Below are 19,403 nucleotides of genomic sequence, written 5' to 3'. Positions count from 1 at the left end.
TGATGCACCCCTTAAAACTTTAGACAGTCATACTATCTCCTCCATTGCTCAATGTCATTCTTTAATATAAAAAAAAGATGAAATTACCATAGTCCCTGATAACCACAGGCCTCAAAGAGTAGATCTGACTGGTGGTGATTTAACCTGAGGATCACCACCCTCAGGGGAGGGACAAGGTTGAGGCAGGACATGAAAAATCTCAGCTGGTACTGGAATAGAACCCATGCTGTTGGCATCATTCTACATCAGGCACTACCGACCAGCCAACTGAGCTAAACCAACCCCCACGTTTTTTAATTTTTAACATAATACTACACTGAACTAACTTGGGAAATGTTCATAGAATCATACAGCACTGAAGAGGCCCTTTGGCAATGGGGTCCGTATCAACATGGGAGAAACACCCGGCCTCCCATCTAATGCCATCTGCTAGCACTTGCCCCAGAGCCTTGAATGTTATGGCGTGCCAAGTGCTCATCCAGGTACTTTTAAAAAGATGTGAGGCAACCCACCGCCACCACCCTCCCAGGCAGCGCATTCCAGACGGTCACCACTTTCTGGGTAAAAAAGATTTTCTTCACATCCCCCAATGTCATTGATGAAGATTGCGGGTTACGTTGATGGGCCATGCTAAATTTCCCCTTTATTTCAGGGAGATTAGCAGGGTAAATACATAGGGTTATAGGGTTGGGTGGGATTGTTGTCAGTGCAGGCTCGATGGGCCGAATGGCCTCTTTCTGCACTGCAGGGATTCTCTGCTATATTAAGAGTTTGTCTCATACAAGAGAGGCCAAATAGGCAGGAGGGCAGGTGCATGGTGTGACAGAGAGGCTCCAATTAATATGACCCAGCATTCTAACATGAATATTGATAACTAAATGGAGTTTAACCCGGACAAATGTGAGGTAATGCACTTTGAAAGGTCTAATAAAGATAGATATATACGGTAAATGGCAGGATCCTTAAGAGTATTGCTAGGCAGAGGAATCTGGGTGTACAGGTACACAGGTTACTGAAAGTGGCAATGCAGGTGGAGAAGGTAGGCAAGAAGGCATATGGCACGCTTGCCTTCATCGGCCAGGGCATTGAGTTTAAAAATTGGCAAGCCATATTGTAGCTTTATAGAACCTTAGTTAGGCCGCACTTGGATTATAGTATTCAATTCTGGTCACCACACTGCCAGAAGGATGTGGAGGCTTTGGAGAGGGTACAGAAGAGATTTACAAGTGTGTTGCCTGGCATGGAGAACATTAACTATGAGGGGAGGTTGAAGAAAATTGGTTTGTTCTCACTGGAATGACAGAGGTTGAGGGGTAACCTGATAGAAGTTTACAAGATTATGAGGGGCATGGACAGAGTGGATAGACAGAAGCTTTTTCCGAGGGTGAATGAGTCAATTAGTAGGGAAAATAGTTTTAAGGTGCGAGGGGCAACGTTTAAAGGAGATATAGGTGGCAAGTTTTTTTTACACAGAGGGTGTTAGGTGCCTGGAACTCGCTGTCAAGGGAGGTAGTGGAAGCAGATACAAAAGTAAGTTTTAAGGGGCGTCCGGACAAATACATGAATAGAATGGGAATGGAGGGGTATGGGAGGTTAGGGGGTTTTACTTCAGTCGGGCAGCATGGTTGGTGCAAGCTTAGAGGGCCGAAGGGCCTGTTCCTGTGCTGTAATTTTCTTTGTTCTTCGTAAATACCTCACTTTTCTCATCGCAATGTCATAGGTTTACCCACAATGACTGAAAAGCTTCATCCTTCCTGTTTAAACCTCAGCCAGCAGGAAGAAAGCCTCTTTTACCTTTGAACCAGTGATGAAGACAATCACGTGCGTTGGAATTAAGTACCTTTCTAATCTGTGCAAATGAGATCGTGATGGATGAAAGTGGCGAGCTGACCAAGTGAAGTGATTGAGAGGGGAGCTGGTGGCTGCGCTTAGGAGATCACAGTGGCTCATTTTTAGACTCATCGGTCATATCAGAATTAGTTCCCAATCGAGGCCGGTGCAATATTGAAATCTCCAGGCTGTTTCAAGATGCTGAACAGCATCTGCATTTCAGGAGTTATTGACAGGGGGAAACACACTGTCAATAATCACATTCCCTCTGGCCCGAGAGCCCTCCCCACACCAGCAGCTTGCCACATTTAATCCTTTTGTACTAGGCATGATTCCAGCTGGATTTTCAGTCCAGCGATGCTATTTTCCATCTTCTGTGCATTAGAGGCAACTTATCACCAGACATCACGGGTTCCAATCTGGCGATTGAAAATGTGAAACGCAATCAATCCGGCAGCTTATTTGCTGCTATATAAAAAGATAAATTGGGATATAAAGCAACTGCCAGGGCTGACTGCTGCCTGGGGGATTGTTGCTGCAAAGTGTGTGTCATGTGAAGGCAGACCAGGGATTAATGGTGCTCAGTTGCTAACACCAGCAGTCCAGGCAGGTACGTGAAGCATGGCCACTTGGATTCGCAAACTAATGGGTTCAAGGGTCCTGATTCAAGTTCCACTCAAAGAAACCAGAGTTCACAGTCTGGAATCGACACTGAGTACAATATTGAGGGTGTGTTCACAGAGTTCTTACAGTGCAGGAGGAGGTCATTCAGCCCATCAAGTCTGCACCGACAACAATCCCACCCAGGCCCCCTCCCCGTAACCCTAAAGTATTTAACCTGCTAGTCCCCCTGACACTAAGGTGCAATTATGCATGGATATCAACCCACAAATCTTTGGCGTGTAGGAGGAAACCAGAGTACCCCAAGGAAACCTATGCAGACACGGGGAGAACATGCAAACTCCACATAGACAATCACCCAAAGCTGGAATTGAACCCAGGTCCCTGGCGCTGACCCCCAGCACAATCTGATGTGATGTCTTTGATGATGTGGAGATGCTGGCGTTGGACTGGGGTAAATACAGTAAGAAGTCTGACAACATTGTTGTCAGACTTCTTAATGTCTTTGATGGGCAGCACAGTGGTGAGCACTGCTGCTTCACAGCACCAGGGACTTGAGTTGAATTTCTGGTGTCCATTTCCTTGTTTCCCCAACACTTTAATATACAGAACATTACTGATTCTTCTGACAAATACAAAAACCAGAACAAAGCTTTGTATGAATACACATTTTATTTTGAAAAAGACAAACATACAGACAATCATCTCTTGTTCTGGCTTTCAAACACATCTACCTCAATGATCAAACAACAGAGCTAAAAAATAAATAGCTTTAGAAGGGAAATTATACACGGGAATCAAGTAATGCAGAAGACTACGTCCTAAAATTCCAAATGGATTTTAACTGACCCACAAAATGGAATTACATTAAACATGCCATTGAGATTTTTCCAGCTTTTCATTGATATTTAATACAAAAAAACTCTACTCTACTACAAAACAGTTAAAGTCCTAGATGTAGTTTTATTTAAAATATACAGCTTTAGAAAATTCTTCCATTTTCAAAAAAATCAGCAAACACAGATATAGACATAGAAACAGCTTGCACCGGTAAAGTTCAAATGTAGCAAAAGATTCCAACTTCTGTGAGAGCGCCGCAGGGAGAGAGAAGGGAAAGAGAGGAGGAGAGAGAAAAAAATGAAAAGAATAAGATTTCCTGGTAATACCATTGTAGATTACCGACTTTGACCAGTCACATCTTTGAGTCTTGGCATTTACTTATTGCACATGCCTTAGATGGTTACGAACATTTTAAACGGGTGATTCTCAACAGTCAAATACAGCCAAAGTCGAGACATACAGGATGGGACTTTACGGCCTTGCTCGCCCTGAAACCGTAAAATCCCGCCCGAGGTCAACGGACCTTCCCGTTGTCCGCCCCTCGGCCCCTCCGATTCCCGTGGCGGGCGGGGCGGTAAAATTCCAGCCACAATGTCATTTTCCTCGGAAAGAGATAAAAACCGGGATGGAAATAAGAAAGTGTCTCTTACCCTCTCCCTCAAAACGTTTCTCTCCCGCTGTTTTTGAAAGGCTGACTGAAAACTGGCTACGAGCACTCTTGTTTTTTTTTAAGAATTTGTAGAAAGCTTGCACTTTCCCTCCAAAATCAGTTCTCTGTAACTAATACTGAAGACTGGGTTTTATATGTTTGATCACCTGAGAAGCCAACTTTGACCAGCTTAAATGACAGTACATAGACAAAGACATACAACCGCTTCTGGCAGCACTGGAATCAGTCTTCCACCTAGTTGACCGTTACTTATTGAGAAAGAAGTTGGGACCAGTCCCTCGGATGGACACTTTTGACAAGTGCTCAGTCCCTTTGAATCGGCGCCTTGGTCAACATCATAAGCTAAATTAACGAAAATGTCGTCTACTAAACCCAAACAGACCTTCAGACTTCAACAGACTCACCCTCCCACCTGTCTCAACTTCTCAAACCAATCCTACAACGTGGGACTGTTCATCAGACTAAACAACGTGGTGACACACAGCTTGCAATGTTCCCCCCCCCTTCCAAGGAGAGAATCAGATGGCTCTTGTGACCATAGATACTGAAGCTATGGCAAATCATAGACACATAGTTTCTTTTAAAAAAAAAGACAACATTGTAGAGGTATTCTTTGTCTCCCTGAAGTGGGTAGACCCAGTATCTAAATATCATGCCAATTTACACATGCACAGTAGGCAATGTTCAATAGTGCACAGTGGAGAAATCTCAAAAGTACCTCAGAAATTTTGGTTCTCGAGCAACTTGTTTGTATCACAATATATATATATATATATATGCATGTGTATAAAAAAAAGCTTTTGATGATAAAGCAGGGGCAATCTTTCCGTCCAGTCGATGTTCATGCTATAATTTTCTGAGGGATCTCCACAGAAGCCCTGATGAAGATGGAATTGTCCCTGATGTAGTTCCTCTTCTTGATCTCCTCGTGAGAAATGAACTTGGGATATCCAAAGCCAAGTGTGCTTTCATCCATGGAGTTCCTGGAGTTCAGAGGCTTCTGGAAGTTCTTCCAGTTGGGGTCAGGGGTGAAGGTCTCGGTGATGTGCTGCGGCTTGGAGAGCGACGGGTCGCTCTGGTCCATAATGGAGAAGGTCACCTTGTAGGAGAAGGGCCACTCCAGCAGGTTGTCGTACTCGCCCGGCAGGACGCGGATGTAGACCGACAAGTGGGTCCCCTCCCCGCTCCCGTTGCCGTTGAGGAACGCCGACACTTGCAGCTTGTAACCGTAGCGGTGGGTGTAGAACGGGGGGCTGAAAAACTCGTAGTTATTGCGCAATTTGGCTTCCTGCATCTTGCGCGAATAGTCGGTTATCTTCCAGATCAGGACGCCGTCACTGCCGACCGAGAGCTCCTCCACTTCCCGCCTTAGCTCCAAGATGTCCTGGCGTTGCCGGTTCACCAGACTACACATGATGCTCAGGTGCATCTTCATACTTTCATCAATGTGTCTGCTCATCGCAATCTTGTGGCACTGCAGCGGAAGACACAAAAGATTCATTAGCGAGACCCTCACTCACTGAGTTTGACGTTACAGAACTCTCTTCATACATAAACTAATCAAAATCAAAGGCAACCATTTGTCCTTTCAACAATAACAGAAAATGCTGGAACACCTCAGCAGTCTGTGGAGACAGAATGGAGTAATAAGTCTAACAACACCAGGTTAAAGTCCAACAGGTTTATTTGGTAGTAAACGCCACTAGCTTTCAGAGCGCTGCTCCTTCGTCAGGTTAGTGGGGAGTTCTGATCACAAGCAGGGCATATAAAGGCACACACAGTTTACAGAATACTGATTAGAATGCGAGTCTTTAAAAAGAGATAAAGACTTGCATTCTAATCAGTATTTTGTACACTGTGTGCCTTTATATGCCCTGTTTGTGATCAGAACTCCCCACTAACCTGACGAAGGAGAAACGCTCTGAAAGCTAGAGGTGTTTACTACCAAATAAACCTGTTGGACTTTAACCTGGTGTTGTGAGACTTCTGACTGTGTTTACCCCAGTCCAACGCCGGCATCTCCACATCGAGACAGAATGGAGCCAACGTTTCGCGTCTGGATGATCCTTCGTCACAGCGAGACCATCCAGACCCGAAATGTTGGCTCTATTCTCTCTCCACAGATACTGTCAGACCTGCTGAGATTTTCCAGCATTCTCTGTTACTGTTTCAGATTCCAGCACCCGCAGTATTTTGCTTTTAACTTATTTGTAATGAGTTCAATCAGGCCTTTGAGGTTGGCCTATTGGAGAATGAACTCACTGATTAAGGATCCAATTAATGGGCCAATCAGGGAGTCTTTGCCTTGTATTTAACTGGTAGTGTCAGTTCCTCTGGCACTCCTGGAGTGAGACTGCTAGCACTCCGTGTACTGCTGTTAGAGTTTATAACTAAAGGGATTTTGGTGAAAGGACTTCTGCTTCCAAAGACTTGCTACATTGCTGACCCCTTCGATTTTCTCCCCATTTCCAGAGCCTGCCTGTTGCTAGGATCTGCTTCTCCTGCTCATTTAAACTAGGTGGCCACTCAGACGGAAAGTCTCATCAGGATGTTGAGGGTGGCACGGTGACACAGTGGTCAGCACTGCTTCCTCTCAGCTTCAGGGATCTGGATTCGATTCCAGCCTCAGGTGACTGTCTGTGGGGAGTTTGCATGTTCTCCCCGTGTCTGTGTGGATTTCCTCTGGGTGCTTCAGTTTCCTCCCAAAGATATCTCGGTTAGACGGATTGGCCGTGCTGAATTGCCCCAAGGTGTGAAGTTTAGGACATTAGCCATGAATAAATGTGTACAGGGATAGGGTGGGGGACAGTGCCTGGGTAAGATACTCTGTCAGATTCAATGGGCTGAATGACTTGTTCCGCACTGGAGTGATTTTTCATGATTCTTATGTTTTTTCATGATTCTCAATTGGGCTCTTATAACACCATGAGGTGGTATAAGAGCCCAATTGTGATGAAAAAAGTATCTTGCAGCAGATTTCCTTGGTGGGAGCGCAGGTATCTGCAATCTGCATTCAGAACAAGCTCAGTAGAATCACTCAGAGGCTTCCTGGACCAAAGGGGTTGTCTTACGGAGAAAGATTGAACAGTTTGGGCCTATACTCATTGGAATTTAAAATGGATCTTAAGATGCAAGATTCTGAGGGGTCTTGTCAGGGTAGATGCTGAGAGGATGTTTCCTCACACAGTGGAGTCTAGAGCTAGAACCAGGAAACATTGATCAGAAATAAGGAGTCACCAATTTACGGTGGAGATGAGGAGAATTTTCTTCTTTGGGTTGGGGTCGGTGGTCTTTGGAATTCTGTTCCCCAGACAGCAGTGGAGGCTGGGCCATTGAATATACTCAATGCTGAGCTAAACAGAATCTCAATCTGCAAAGGAGGCCGAGGGAGAGGGAGGTGGGGGAATGTGGACCACAATCCGATCACAGTTCAGCAAGGTCTTATTGATTGGCAGAGCAGGCTGAATGGCCTCCTCCTGTTCCTATTAGAAACACAGAAACTAGAAGCATGGGTAGGCCATTTGGCCCATCCAGCATGTTCTGCCATTCACTGTGATCATGGCTGATCATTGAATTCAATATCATGATTACCAACCCCCCTTTCCCCATTCCCATATCCCTTTACTCGCTAGACCTATACCTAATTTATTATTGAAGTCAGACACTGTTTTGGCCTCAATGACTTTCTGTGATAGTATCTGCTATATATCTACCACCAATGGGTGAAGAAAGTTCTCTTCACCTCTTTTTTAAAAGACTAGCTACTTATTCTCAGTCTATGACCCCTAGTCCTATTCATTATGTTGTGGTACATGTAGAGGCCCAAGAGTGTATCACCATGAGGAAGAGCTTTCATAACACATTCTAGATATGTTGGGTGGGATTTTATGACCTTGCTCGAGCAAGGCCAATGGAGATTTCTGTTCTGCAAGCCTCACCCGCCTGGAATTGGAGCTATGGAATCCAGCTAGGGAATTTAGTCTCTGCCCAGTGAGTGTACTTTCCATAGGGAGACCCCCCCCCCCACTGGCTTTCCCCCTCCCCCAGCTAAATTCAAACAAGTCTACAATAACAGTAAGAGTTCTTGGATGAGTAAGTTGAAGTTTATTTGTATCACGGCAGCATGGTAGCACAGTGGTTAGCACTGCTGCTTCACAGCTCCAGGGACCTCGGTTCGATTCCCAGCTCGGGTCACTATCTGCGTGGGTTTCCTCCGGGTGCTCCGGTTTCCTCCCACTGTCCAAAGATGTGCGGGTTAGGTTGATTGGCCATGCTAAAATTGCCCCTTAGTGTCCTGAGGTGTGTAGGTTAGAGGGATTAGTGGGTAAAATATGTAGGGATATGGGGGTAGGGCCTGGTGGGATTGTGTTCGGTGCAGGCTTGGTGGGTCGAAGGGCCTCTTTCTGCACTGTAGGGTTCTATGATTCTAAGTAGGCTTACATTAACCCTGCAATGAAGTTACTGTGAAAATTCCCCAGCTATGGATGATAACCATAGCTCAACTGCAGGGGCACTGCATCTGCCGTTGCCTTGGGTTCGGGAATCAGGCCTAATATTTTGGATTCAGTTTGGCACTGAGTATGACACTTGCTGAATGAATCATTAAGGGAATCCCTGATTTAAAGCTGTTTTATAAGCGGTGAATTCATCCAAGTTGGATGCCTCTTTGCAGCATCTAGAAAGACAGGACACTTAACGCAAATCAGGTACCACTTTCCTGCCAGCATTTAAAAAGAATAAAAGTTACTGTGAAATTCCCCTCATCGCCACAGTCCGGGTCAATGCACCTAACCAGGATGTGGGGGGAAACTGGAGCATCCAGAAGAAACCCACACAGACACGGGGAGAACATGCAAACTCCACACAGACAGTAACCCATGCCGGGAATCGAACCCGGGTCCCTGGCACTGTGAAGCAACTGTGCTAACCACTGTGCCACCATGCCACCCCCATGTAGGGGCATTCCTGTTTATTCAGATGGTTTGTGGGTTTGCTATGAGGATAGGTCTTTTGTCGGTAGTACAGAAATTCATTGACAATTTATCTATTTCTTTGTTTATCAATTAATTAGTGTCCCTAGTGGGCTTATGTAATGAAGTTAGTATGGAAGGGTACAAATCACATCAACAAAGTCTTCAATATAATTCTTCTTTTGGTCACAGCACCGAGACGTGTGGGTCGTGTCCAATCCTTGGGATAATAACTTGGTCTGAGAAATCAATATTAATCCGGGTGGGTTTTTTTTCCAATACTGCAAGCACAGATAAAACACGAACGCTGTGTCACTGACACAGGATACACATCTTCCTTCACTCTGTTCATTTGAACACTGACTTGAGGACCTTGCTGGTCTCTGCTCAGCAAGCACGAGGATTATCGACAAACTTAAAAAAAGATGTATACGATCGCGCAGCCGCCCACGTACCTCCCTCCCCACCCCCATCCTTAGCTTATCGAGACATGTTATCAGAGACTTCTCCTTCCACACAGTCAGCTGTGAACTTTGACAACCCCATTACACACACGACTGACTGCTGGTCGTGTTCACTTGAGCGGCGCTTAGAATAAAATTCCCACCAAATAAAATGAACAGTTTCAGAGCGTGTAACCTTGACGATGTCACAGCCCAGGGTTGAACAGCATCTGAGGTTGTGAACATAGTGAAGGTGCAAAGGTCCTTGGGAGGAAGCGCGTGGGAAAGGGGTGATTTCCAAATGGGACGTCTGTAGCAATGCCAGCCGGACGCAGCTGGGCGTTGGGGTAGGGGCGCACTCCATCCAAGCATGGAGGCAAATGGAACTTTTCTTCACAGCCGTACAGCCCTTCCCCAGCTTGAAGGTCCAGGAAGGTGAAGGGGGCCACGTTCCGTCAATTACATGGTTCCATCCAAAACAGGCAGGGCAAGGAATGGCATCAGAGAGCGGGCACCACTCTGGTGAGAATCCACTGAGCCAGAGGAACACCCAAAATAATCCGGGTTTCAGAAGCAACGCTGCAGTTTTTCCAGACTGGGCCCAGTCAGTGATTGAGGCTCATTAATGGAGCAGCCTATTCCTTTTAACGTTATTGAGCGTTACAGCGCACTCACACACAGCACACAGGCATGCATGCATACACACGCACATAACACGAGCACACACACGTGCGTATGCACACAGCGCGTGTGTGTATGCACACACGGCATGTGCCCATGTGCACACAACATGCACACACACAGCACATACGTGCGTGCGCACGCACACACAATATATGTGTATATACAATATACATGTGTGTGTAAAGCGTGCGTATATTATATATAAAAATAAAGCAGCAGCAACTGGATCAGTTTGATGTATTTTGGATAATTGAGGGTTGGAGTTATCTGGCTTCAAGCAGAAATTGTTGAGCTGGGTTTAATTATAGCCATTGCTGGCATAAAAATTCCACCAATCTAAAAATAGCTTCTGCTCAGATCAATGGAAGTAAAAGCTGAGCCGTGTTTGCTAACAGATATAGTGAGGGTAGTTGTTCCAGCAGCAATAACAATCAGATTCACCATCCTCCTGGAGAGGAACGCTCCTGCCAAGTCTAGTCAAATCCAAAGCGAGTAGGGCCTGAAGGCAAGGGTTCAGTCTCATTCTTACCCGGTGTTTGCAGCCAGCATCCTTGAAGGGGCAGAGTACCATGGCGGTGTTGCAGTTGTCTCTCAGGTGATTGGCAAGATCTTCTCTGGCAATGTTTGACACTCCGCACTGGTTGGGGCAGACGACCGGGTATCGTGGGCACTGATATTGGTGATTCTGTTCAAAACAGATGGAGGATGCAGATCAGTTAGAAATTCACTTTGCCTTTCAATCCAGCTAATGATCTACACTGCGCATCGGGCACTACCACAGCAAGTGACCAGTCCTCATTCCTCAATGTTCATCCCCTTGCCAGGGAAGTGTCGTCCTTGACTATGGCCCCTGCTGCTCTTTCTGTAACTGGAGACTCAGTGGAGACAATCTGACATCTCCATGTCCACCCAGTCCACCTCACACTGCCTACAAGGATCACAAAGACCCCCGAGAAATTTCTACTCTTCTTGCCAATAATTTTCTCTCTTCCTCTGTAGAAAGCTCCCCAGTGGCACACCCAAGGAACTATTTCACAAACAGGGGGTCTAAACCACAACTGACAGCCTATTTCACCTTGGAGGCCATCACAAACTCCCTTCATCTGACATCCACGCACATGTCTTTCAGCAAGAACCAATCAATAGTGGTCAGGAGAGGGGACCCTGGATATTCCTCTCTCCCGCCCCCACCTGCTTCAGCCCAGCAACAAACCAAGACCTGATGCTGATTTTACAAAGATTATAAATCGAATTACATAGACCGTACATCACATTGGGCCCACTCTACTATTCATAGAATCCTTCCAGTATAGAAGAAGGCCATTCAGCCCATCGAGCCTGTACCAACCACAATCCCACCCAGGCCCTATCCCTGTAACCCCTCACATTTACCTTGTTAAACCCCTGACACTAGATTGCAAAGAATATAAAACAGGGAGGAGCAGATAGACCATACAGCACATTGGTCTGCTATTCTTTTACTCATTCAATCATGGGACATGGGCATTGCCGGCTGGCCAGTATTTATTGTCCATCGTTTGTTGCCCAAGGGCAGTTTGAGAGTAAACCACATTGCTGTGGCTCTGGAGTCACGTGTAGGCCAGACCAGTTGAGGACGGCAGATTTCCTTCCCTAAAGGACATTAGTGAATCGGGTGGGTTTTTCCAACAATTGACAATGGTTTCATGGTCATCAGTAGATTCTTAATCCCAGTTTTGGCTGTCTAGGTTCACATTTATCTTATTTAATTCAGTGCTACGTCAGACTCTAACATTCCTGAAGAGCCATATGTAGCTCACATCAGCAACCGTGTACCGGATAAAATGACATTAAGTGATTCCGAAAATCCTTTGGCTGGTTTCAAATGTCAGCCCTGAGAACCCAAGCACTGATTTCGTTTTCTCCCGTGTCTCCCAAAACGAGGACGAACCTGTATCGTATCGAAAACAAACTCCTTGCCGCAGAATTTGCAGGGCTGAGTGCGCTTTGGACAGTCTGTAAGGCAATGTTGTGATAGTAGGCGTCGCATCATCCTAGCCCCGCATTTGTTTTCACAGTAGACGCTCTCCTGAGGGCAAATCCCCTGGTGATTCTGTGGGAAAGATTAACCACGTGAGTGCAATTCCATTTCTGTCTGGAGAAAGCAGAGAGCCAAACCGTTCCAGAGACGGGGCAGAAGCAAAAGGTGCTGATCCACAACCTCTTTCATACAATCCCTACAGCACAGGAGGAGGCCACTCAGCCCATCGAGCCTGCACCGACCACAATCCCACTCTCACCCTATCCTCGTAACCCCACATATTTACCCTGCTAATCCCTCTGATGCTAAGGGGCAGATTTAGCATGGCCAATCCACACATCTTTGGACTGTAGGGGGAAAACAGAGCACCCGAGGAAACCCACGCAGACACGGGGAGAATGTGCAGACTCCACACAGACAGGCAGTCACCCGAAGCCAGAATTGAACCTGGTTCCCTGGAGCTGTGAGGCAGCAGTGCTAACCACTGTGCCACCCCCGCCCCCCCTCCCCCAACTATTAAATAACAAATAACCTGTGGGATGGCTCACGGGCTGTGAAAAGAAATGAGAGTGCCATGAACTCCAACCTGATGCAGCGCCAGCCACTGCCCCCTTCCCCTCCCCCAAAACCGCCTGAACCATGAATCACCCATATTCCATTTCAAGCAATTAAACAAGAAAGGGACGAGAAGGCATGTGCGAGAGATAAAAATCGGGAAGGACTCCATGCTCCAGTGGGTTAGACACTGGCCTTTTGCCTTCAGGAATCCAGCCTAAATTAATAGAAGGTGAGCCATCTCTATCCAGCAGCTGCAGTGAGGCACACAGGGGCCAGATAGGGCAGCCTCACCCAGTGGGCAACTGGCAGAGCAGCATGTGGGGGCAAGCGGGCACAGACAAATTGGGTTGTCTTAAAATCATCACTCATGGCAGAAAGGTTCTAGCCCAGCAAATTGGAATAACCATCTCTGGTCAGAGACCAAAGAGATTAACATCACGCCCGACCACACAGACTAATGTTACCTCATTTACTTTAACGCTTTGCCACGTCTGGCAGGGTAAGAAACACCAATGGCAGCCTTTATAGCCAACCACACACCAACTAGTGAAGTGACAAATCCCTTTTTTAAAAAGAAAACCGCTTAATAGGGAGTTCATAGAATCATAGAGTCCCTGCAGTGAAGGAGGAGGCCATTCGGCCCATCAAGCTTGCACTGACAACAATCCCATCCGATCCCCACAACCCCACATATTTACCCCACTAACGTATGCATCCCGGGACACTAAGGAGCAATCTAACATGGCAAATGTACCTAACCCGCATATCTTTGGACTGTTGGAGGAAACCAGAGCACCCGGAGGGAACCCACACAGACACAAGGAGAATGTGCAAACTCCACACAGACAGTGAGCCGAGTTGGGAATTGAACCCAGGTCCCTGGCAGTGCAAGGCAGCAGTGCTAACCACTGTGCCACCTTGCTGCCCAGTTGTTAATTGATTCAGAAAGCAGGTTTACGTTGTGCACCATCATGCTGCAGAGGTACAGATCCATTTGTTCCATTTAGCTCCCTTACTCTCTCTCGTGCCCTGACTCAAGTTTGCAAAGCAACTGCATCTTTAACACACGTTTAAAAACATGGGATTACACAAAGCACGAAAGGGACACACTTGGATCAAGTGTTTACAAAAGCTCCAGTTGCGCTGCATTCAAGTAGTTACAGATCATTTTCAAGTCAAACAAAGACAAATACCTCATTACAAATTAAACTATGGGAAGAAGCAATGCTGTTTTAAAACAAACACACTCGCACATTCAAGCAAGAAACATGAGAAAAACAGCTTGAGTTTGTGAAGGTGTCTCGAGAATTACCGAAACATTTGGTCTTCAATTGCCTTGTTGAGACTAAAACCCCACAGGGTCTATTGTTGATTCATCAGTTCTACTGGATTTATGTAACTCTCTTCCATCAGGCTAGATCCTATCTGAGTCAACGGCTATATCACGTACGCAAAATGAATCTCAATGCGCACAAATTCTTCTTGCCGCAGTACAGTGCTGCTATCCACAATTTGGAATCCAGATGTGGCCAGTTGCATTTCTGATGAGGAAACAAGTGGGCTGAGATATTGGGTATGTAATGTCAATCATCATTCACATGGTGTACCAAGATTTAACCTTCTTGTATATCTGTTGCTTTCAAAAAAAAAAGGCAGAACACTCAAGGAGCAGAATCATAGAATCCTACATTGCAGAAAGAGGCCAGTCTGTGGAACCTGCACCAATCAGAATCCCACCCAAGCCTGTCCCCATAACCCAATGCATTTACCCTAGCCAGCCCCCCTGACACTAAGCGCCAATTTAGCATGGCCAATCCATCTAACCCGCACATCTTTAGTGTGTGGGAGGAAATTGGTGCTTCCGGAGCAAAACCCACACAGACACGGGGAGAATGTGCAAAATCCACACAGACAGTGAACCAAGCCAGGAATTGAACCTGGGTCTCTGTTGCTGTGAGGCAGCAGTGCTAACCACTGTACCACCATACCACTGTGTGAGAAATGTTTTTTGATAATTGGTTCATGAATGGTGGTGGATACTCAGTGAATATGCACACAAGAAGCACGTTTATCTGTATTAACCAAGTACGCAAGGTATCACAGTGGCACAACAGTTCGTACTGTTGCCTCATAGTGCCAGGGTTCCCAGCTTGGGTCACTGTGTGGAATTTGCACATTCTCCCCGTGTCTGCATGGGTTTCCTCCGGGTGCTCTGGTTTCCTCCCATAGTCCAAAGGGTTAGGTTGATTGACCAAGCTAAATTGCCCCTTAGTGTTCGGGGATGTGGAGTTAAGGGAACAGGGTCTGGCTGTGATTGCTGTCAGTGCAGGCTCAATGGGCCAACTGGCCTCTTTTTGCACTTTTATTAAATTCATGCATAGGACATGGGCATCACTGGCATTTATTGCCACCCCTAATTGCCCTTGTTTAGAGGGCAATTGAGAGTCAACAACATTGCTGTGGGTCTGGAGTCACATTTGGCCAGAACAGGTAAGGATGGCAGATTAAATTGGACGGCACGGTGGCACAGAGGTTAGCATTGCTGCCTCACAGCACCAGGGACCCGGGTTCAATTCTGGCCTCGGGTCACTATCTGTTTGGAGTTTGCGCATTCTCCCCATGTCCGGATGCTCCTGTTTCCTCCCACAGTCTAAAGAAGTGCGGATTAGGTTGATTGGCCATGATAAATTGCCCCTTAGTGTCAGAGTAAATATGTGGGGTTATGAGAATAGGGCCTGGATGGGATTGTTGCCGGTGCAGACTCAATGGGCTGAATGGCCTCCTTCTGCACTGTAGGGATTCTATAATTTCTTTCCTTAAAGGACATTAGTGAACCAGATGGGTCTTTCTGACAATGGTTTCATGGTCTGTAGGGGTTCTATGATTTGCTGCTTAAATCAGTTAAAACAGTGTTGCCTGTAGCTGTCAGCACTTCTCCTCTGGGCCACACAACACCAGCCTAGAATCCTCACCTCATAACCCTCTCCGGTGAAGTCGCTGCCACAGTATTCACACTTGACTCGACGCTTCGGACAATCGTGCTGGAGGTGATCAGCCAGGTCCCTCCTGCTCAGCTTGACTGTGCAGCGGTTAGGACACGGGATCACATTGAACGGGCACGTGGAGAGATGGAGCTGTAAAATTCAAATGGGAAAAACAAACAACATTGGAAACATGTCACTCAACGAAAGCACGGAATCCCAAACAGTGCTGTGGGTTGACCCAGTTAGCAGCTGCGCCGTAATGGCACCTTTGGTTGACGTACCCACAAGGCACCCAGCATCACTGCCCGCTGTACCCTCGCAGAGAGGGAGGCGAGCAGAGGAGAAAATAATGCATAGAATCCTAAAGTGCAGAAACAGGCCATTTGGACTATTGAGTCTGCACAATCCCATCAAAGCCCTATCCCCATATCCCCATGCATTTACCTTAGCTAGTCCCCCTGACACTGAGGCAATTTAGCATGCCAATCCATCTAACCCACACATCTTTGGACTGTGGGAGGAAACTGGAGCACCTGAAGGAAACACACGCAGACACGGGGAGAATGTGCAAATTCCACACAGACTGTGACCCAAGCTGGGAATCGAACCCAGGTTCCCAGTGATGTGAGGCAGCAGTGCTAACCACTGTGCCACTGAGCCATCCCAGGCCCCATTGGCACCAACAGGTCCTCAAAAAGAGTCTCTCCAATGGTTGGATTAGCGGCACGGACTTGTGAACAGCTTTCTGAGAAATACCAAAACAAGCCTGCCATATTTATGATAAAGGAGGATAGATCGATGGGGTGAAGATCTCCAATAGTTACGGGAGTCACAGGGCAAATTGGGTTTAAGGCAGTCTCTGCCCACTTCCTCATGGCTGCTTGGCTCAATGTCAGGTTTAGCAATAATTCAAGGTCAATTTGGTGTCGGAGATGGTAAGTGAGGTGTAGGCGCTGGGTAAGTTGAAGAGTTAAGATACATTGTTGAGGCAGAGGGCTCAGAGGTTTCATTGCCGCTAAGCTCTGCGTTTAGCAAGCAAGAAACTGACTGTCCAAATAGGATTCCTGTTGAATTGCATCGATAATACGCGAGATCCACTGGAACTTACTTCAATTCAAGAGGGATTCAATAGCCTATCTTGTAGACATCACTGTCCATTTACAGGCCTATGAGTCAGGGTAGAATGGTGGGATTAGAATGGGTGTCCTGGGGCTGACATGGACAAAATGGGCCATAGAAAATAGAAGGAGTAGGCCACTCGGCCCTTCAAGTCTGCTCCGCCATTCATTCTGATCATAGCTGATCATTGAATTCAATATCCCGACTCCTCCTTCCTCCCATATCCCTTGGATACTTTAGCGCCAAGAGCTATATCTATTCTTGAAATCAGACAACATTTTGGCCTCAACTACTTTCTGTGGTAGTGAATTCCACACATTCACCACTCTCTGGGGGAAGAAATTTCTCCTCACCTCAGTTCTAAAAGGTTTACCCCTTACCCTCAAACTAGGACTCCTAGTTCTGGATTCCCCCACCGTTGGGAACATTCTTTCTGAATCTACGCTGTCAGAATTTTATAAGTTTCTATGAAATCCCCTCTCACTGTTGTAAACTCCGATGAATATAATCCTAATTGATTTAGTCTCTCCTCATATGAGGCCGAAGGGTCTCTTTCGGCACTACAACTTTACTATGGCTCTACAGTGAGATGCTGGAAGATGATTTACCTGTAGCTGTTTAACCTGTCCTGTCCACCTGCAGCCCTCCTCACTGTGAATACATCGAATGGTCAAGGCCAGAATCTGGCCCTCCAACTCGGGATCAGGATAGATCTGAAAAAGCAAGAACACAACGCTTAAACTCAATGAATAAAATATGTTCATGCAACTCAGTAACACAAGATTGATTATTAATAATAAATTCAACCAGCAACAGAAGTTTCAGGGAGAGAAATTATAAGCAATTGAGCGAGGCTATATTAAAACCTTTTTTTTTATTTCTCTGTTGGCAGAACTTTTAGCCCAGGGACACAGATCCATCACTTCTCAGACCAAGATGAACTAACTCCCCATAAACCAGCCATCGAGTCTGGGTTCTCTCTGTCCTGCAATGCTCAAGGGGCAGAAATAACACATGTATTTAAAACAAAATTCCTCATTTTAGATCACAAGACCAGAACACAACCAAAACATCACTCATCACTTTGGATCACTGGTAACCAAATTAAAGAGGTGGCAGTGATGCACTAACAGAGTGCTGCATAGGCAGAAACCCGATCTATTTCGCTACTTCTGAAAGATTCCTAGGTGGTATTTGGAAATTAATGAATCTACCCTGTTCTGGGAGAAAGAGCCCATATCAAACCATTTAATGCTTATGCCATTTCATAGACTCATAGATTTATAGAATCCCTACAGTGCAGAAGGAAACCATTCAGCCCATCAAGACTGCACTGACAACAATCCCACTCTATCCCTGTAACCTGGGGCGGCACGATGGCACATTAGTTAGCACTGCTGTCTCATGGCTCCAGGAACCTGGGTTCAATTTCGGGCTTGGGTCACTGTCTGTATGAAGTCTGCACATTCACCCCATGTCTGCGTGGGTTTCTTTTGGGTGCTCCAGTTTCCTCCCACAGTCCAAAGATGTGCAGGTTAGGTGCATTGCCTCTTAGTATCCCGGGATGCATAAACTGGAAGGATTCGCAGGGTAAATGGATGGGATTGCTGTGGTGACTCAATGGGCTAAATAGCCTCATAGAAATCACAGAATCCTACAGCGCAGAAGGAGGCCATTCAGCCCATCAAGTCTGCATCGACCACAATCCCACCAAGGCCCTACCCCCATGACCCTATGCATTTACCATAACTAGTCCCTGACACTAAGGGGCAATTTAGCATGGCCAATCCACCTAACCTGCACATCTTTGGAGTGTGGGAGGAAACCGGGGCACCAGGAGGAAACCCATGCAGACATGGTGAGAATGTGCAGACACAGCACAGGCAGAGACCCAAGATGGGAATTGAACTTGAACCCGGGTCCCTAGCATTGTGTGGCAGCAGTGCCAATCACTGTGCAACTGTGCCCTGCACAATTGGACTGTCAAATGGAAACACAAGATATTTCTTTATGCTTCAGAATATAATCTTTTAAAAATATGAATCTGGAAATTAAAATAACACTGCGAAGCACCTTAGAATGTTTTATCACATTACAGGTGCTATACAAATGCAGGTTCATGTTATGTTCTGACTACCAAACAGATAAGAGACCTTCAGAGTGGAACAACTATGGTTTTTTTTGCAGACTTTATTTTAAAAAGAAGTGTTTTGATACGAGAGATTTGAGGAGTGGACAAATTTTATTCAAAAATAAGAAATGCTGGAAAATCTCAGCAAGCCTGACAGCATCTGTGGGAAGAGAATAGACACAGAAAGAAGTCTCACAACACCAGGTTAAAGTCCAACAGGTTTATTTGGTAGCAAACACCATAGCTTTCAGGGCTCTGCCCCTTCATCAGGTGAGTGATGAGTTCTAACGTTTCGAGTCTAGGTTATAGCTGGGCTCTGAGGAAGGGTCACCCAAATTCGGAACATTAGCTCTATTCTCTCCCCACAGATGCTGCCAGACCTGCCGAGATTTTCCAGCATTTTCTGTTTTTGCTTCAGATTCCAGCATCCGCACGATTCTGCTTTTATCTCGGACATATTTTATTTCGGCTGAAAGCCAGTCACCGTGTTACAGATGTCATATAAATTACAGGGCCATCTCACTGCATGCTGC

General features: G+C 46.2%; 1 protein-coding gene across 1 annotated transcript in view; it reads right to left on the bottom strand.

The window, feature by feature from the left end:
• Positions 1–3,114: 3,114 nt before the first annotated feature.
• LOC145357420 (TNF receptor-associated factor 4-like) overlaps positions 3,115–19,403 on the bottom strand; it is a 110,256-nt gene continuing 93,967 nt past the window's right edge. Inside the window, exons 3-7 of the mRNA XM_080210748.1 lie at positions 17,348–17,452; positions 15,609–15,770; positions 11,989–12,150; positions 10,588–10,743; positions 3,115–5,435 (exon numbers count right to left, since the gene is read on the bottom strand). Coding sequence (XP_080066874.1) covers positions 4,803–5,435; positions 10,588–10,743; positions 11,989–12,150; positions 15,609–15,770; positions 17,348–17,452 — 1,218 coding nt within the window. The 3' untranslated portion in view covers positions 3,115–4,802. The remainder of the gene's footprint in view (positions 5,436–10,587; positions 10,744–11,988; positions 12,151–15,608; positions 15,771–17,347; positions 17,453–19,403) is intronic.

Source organism: Carcharhinus amblyrhynchos, chromosome 23, assembly GCF_965287045.1.
Source record: "Carcharhinus amblyrhynchos chromosome 23, sCarAmb.v2.hapA, whole genome shotgun sequence".
NCBI classification, from domain to species: domain Eukaryota; kingdom Metazoa; phylum Chordata; class Chondrichthyes; order Carcharhiniformes; family Carcharhinidae; genus Carcharhinus; species Carcharhinus amblyrhynchos.
Note: the sequence above shows the minus strand (reverse complement) of the source record. Positions and strands in the feature narration are given on the sequence as shown.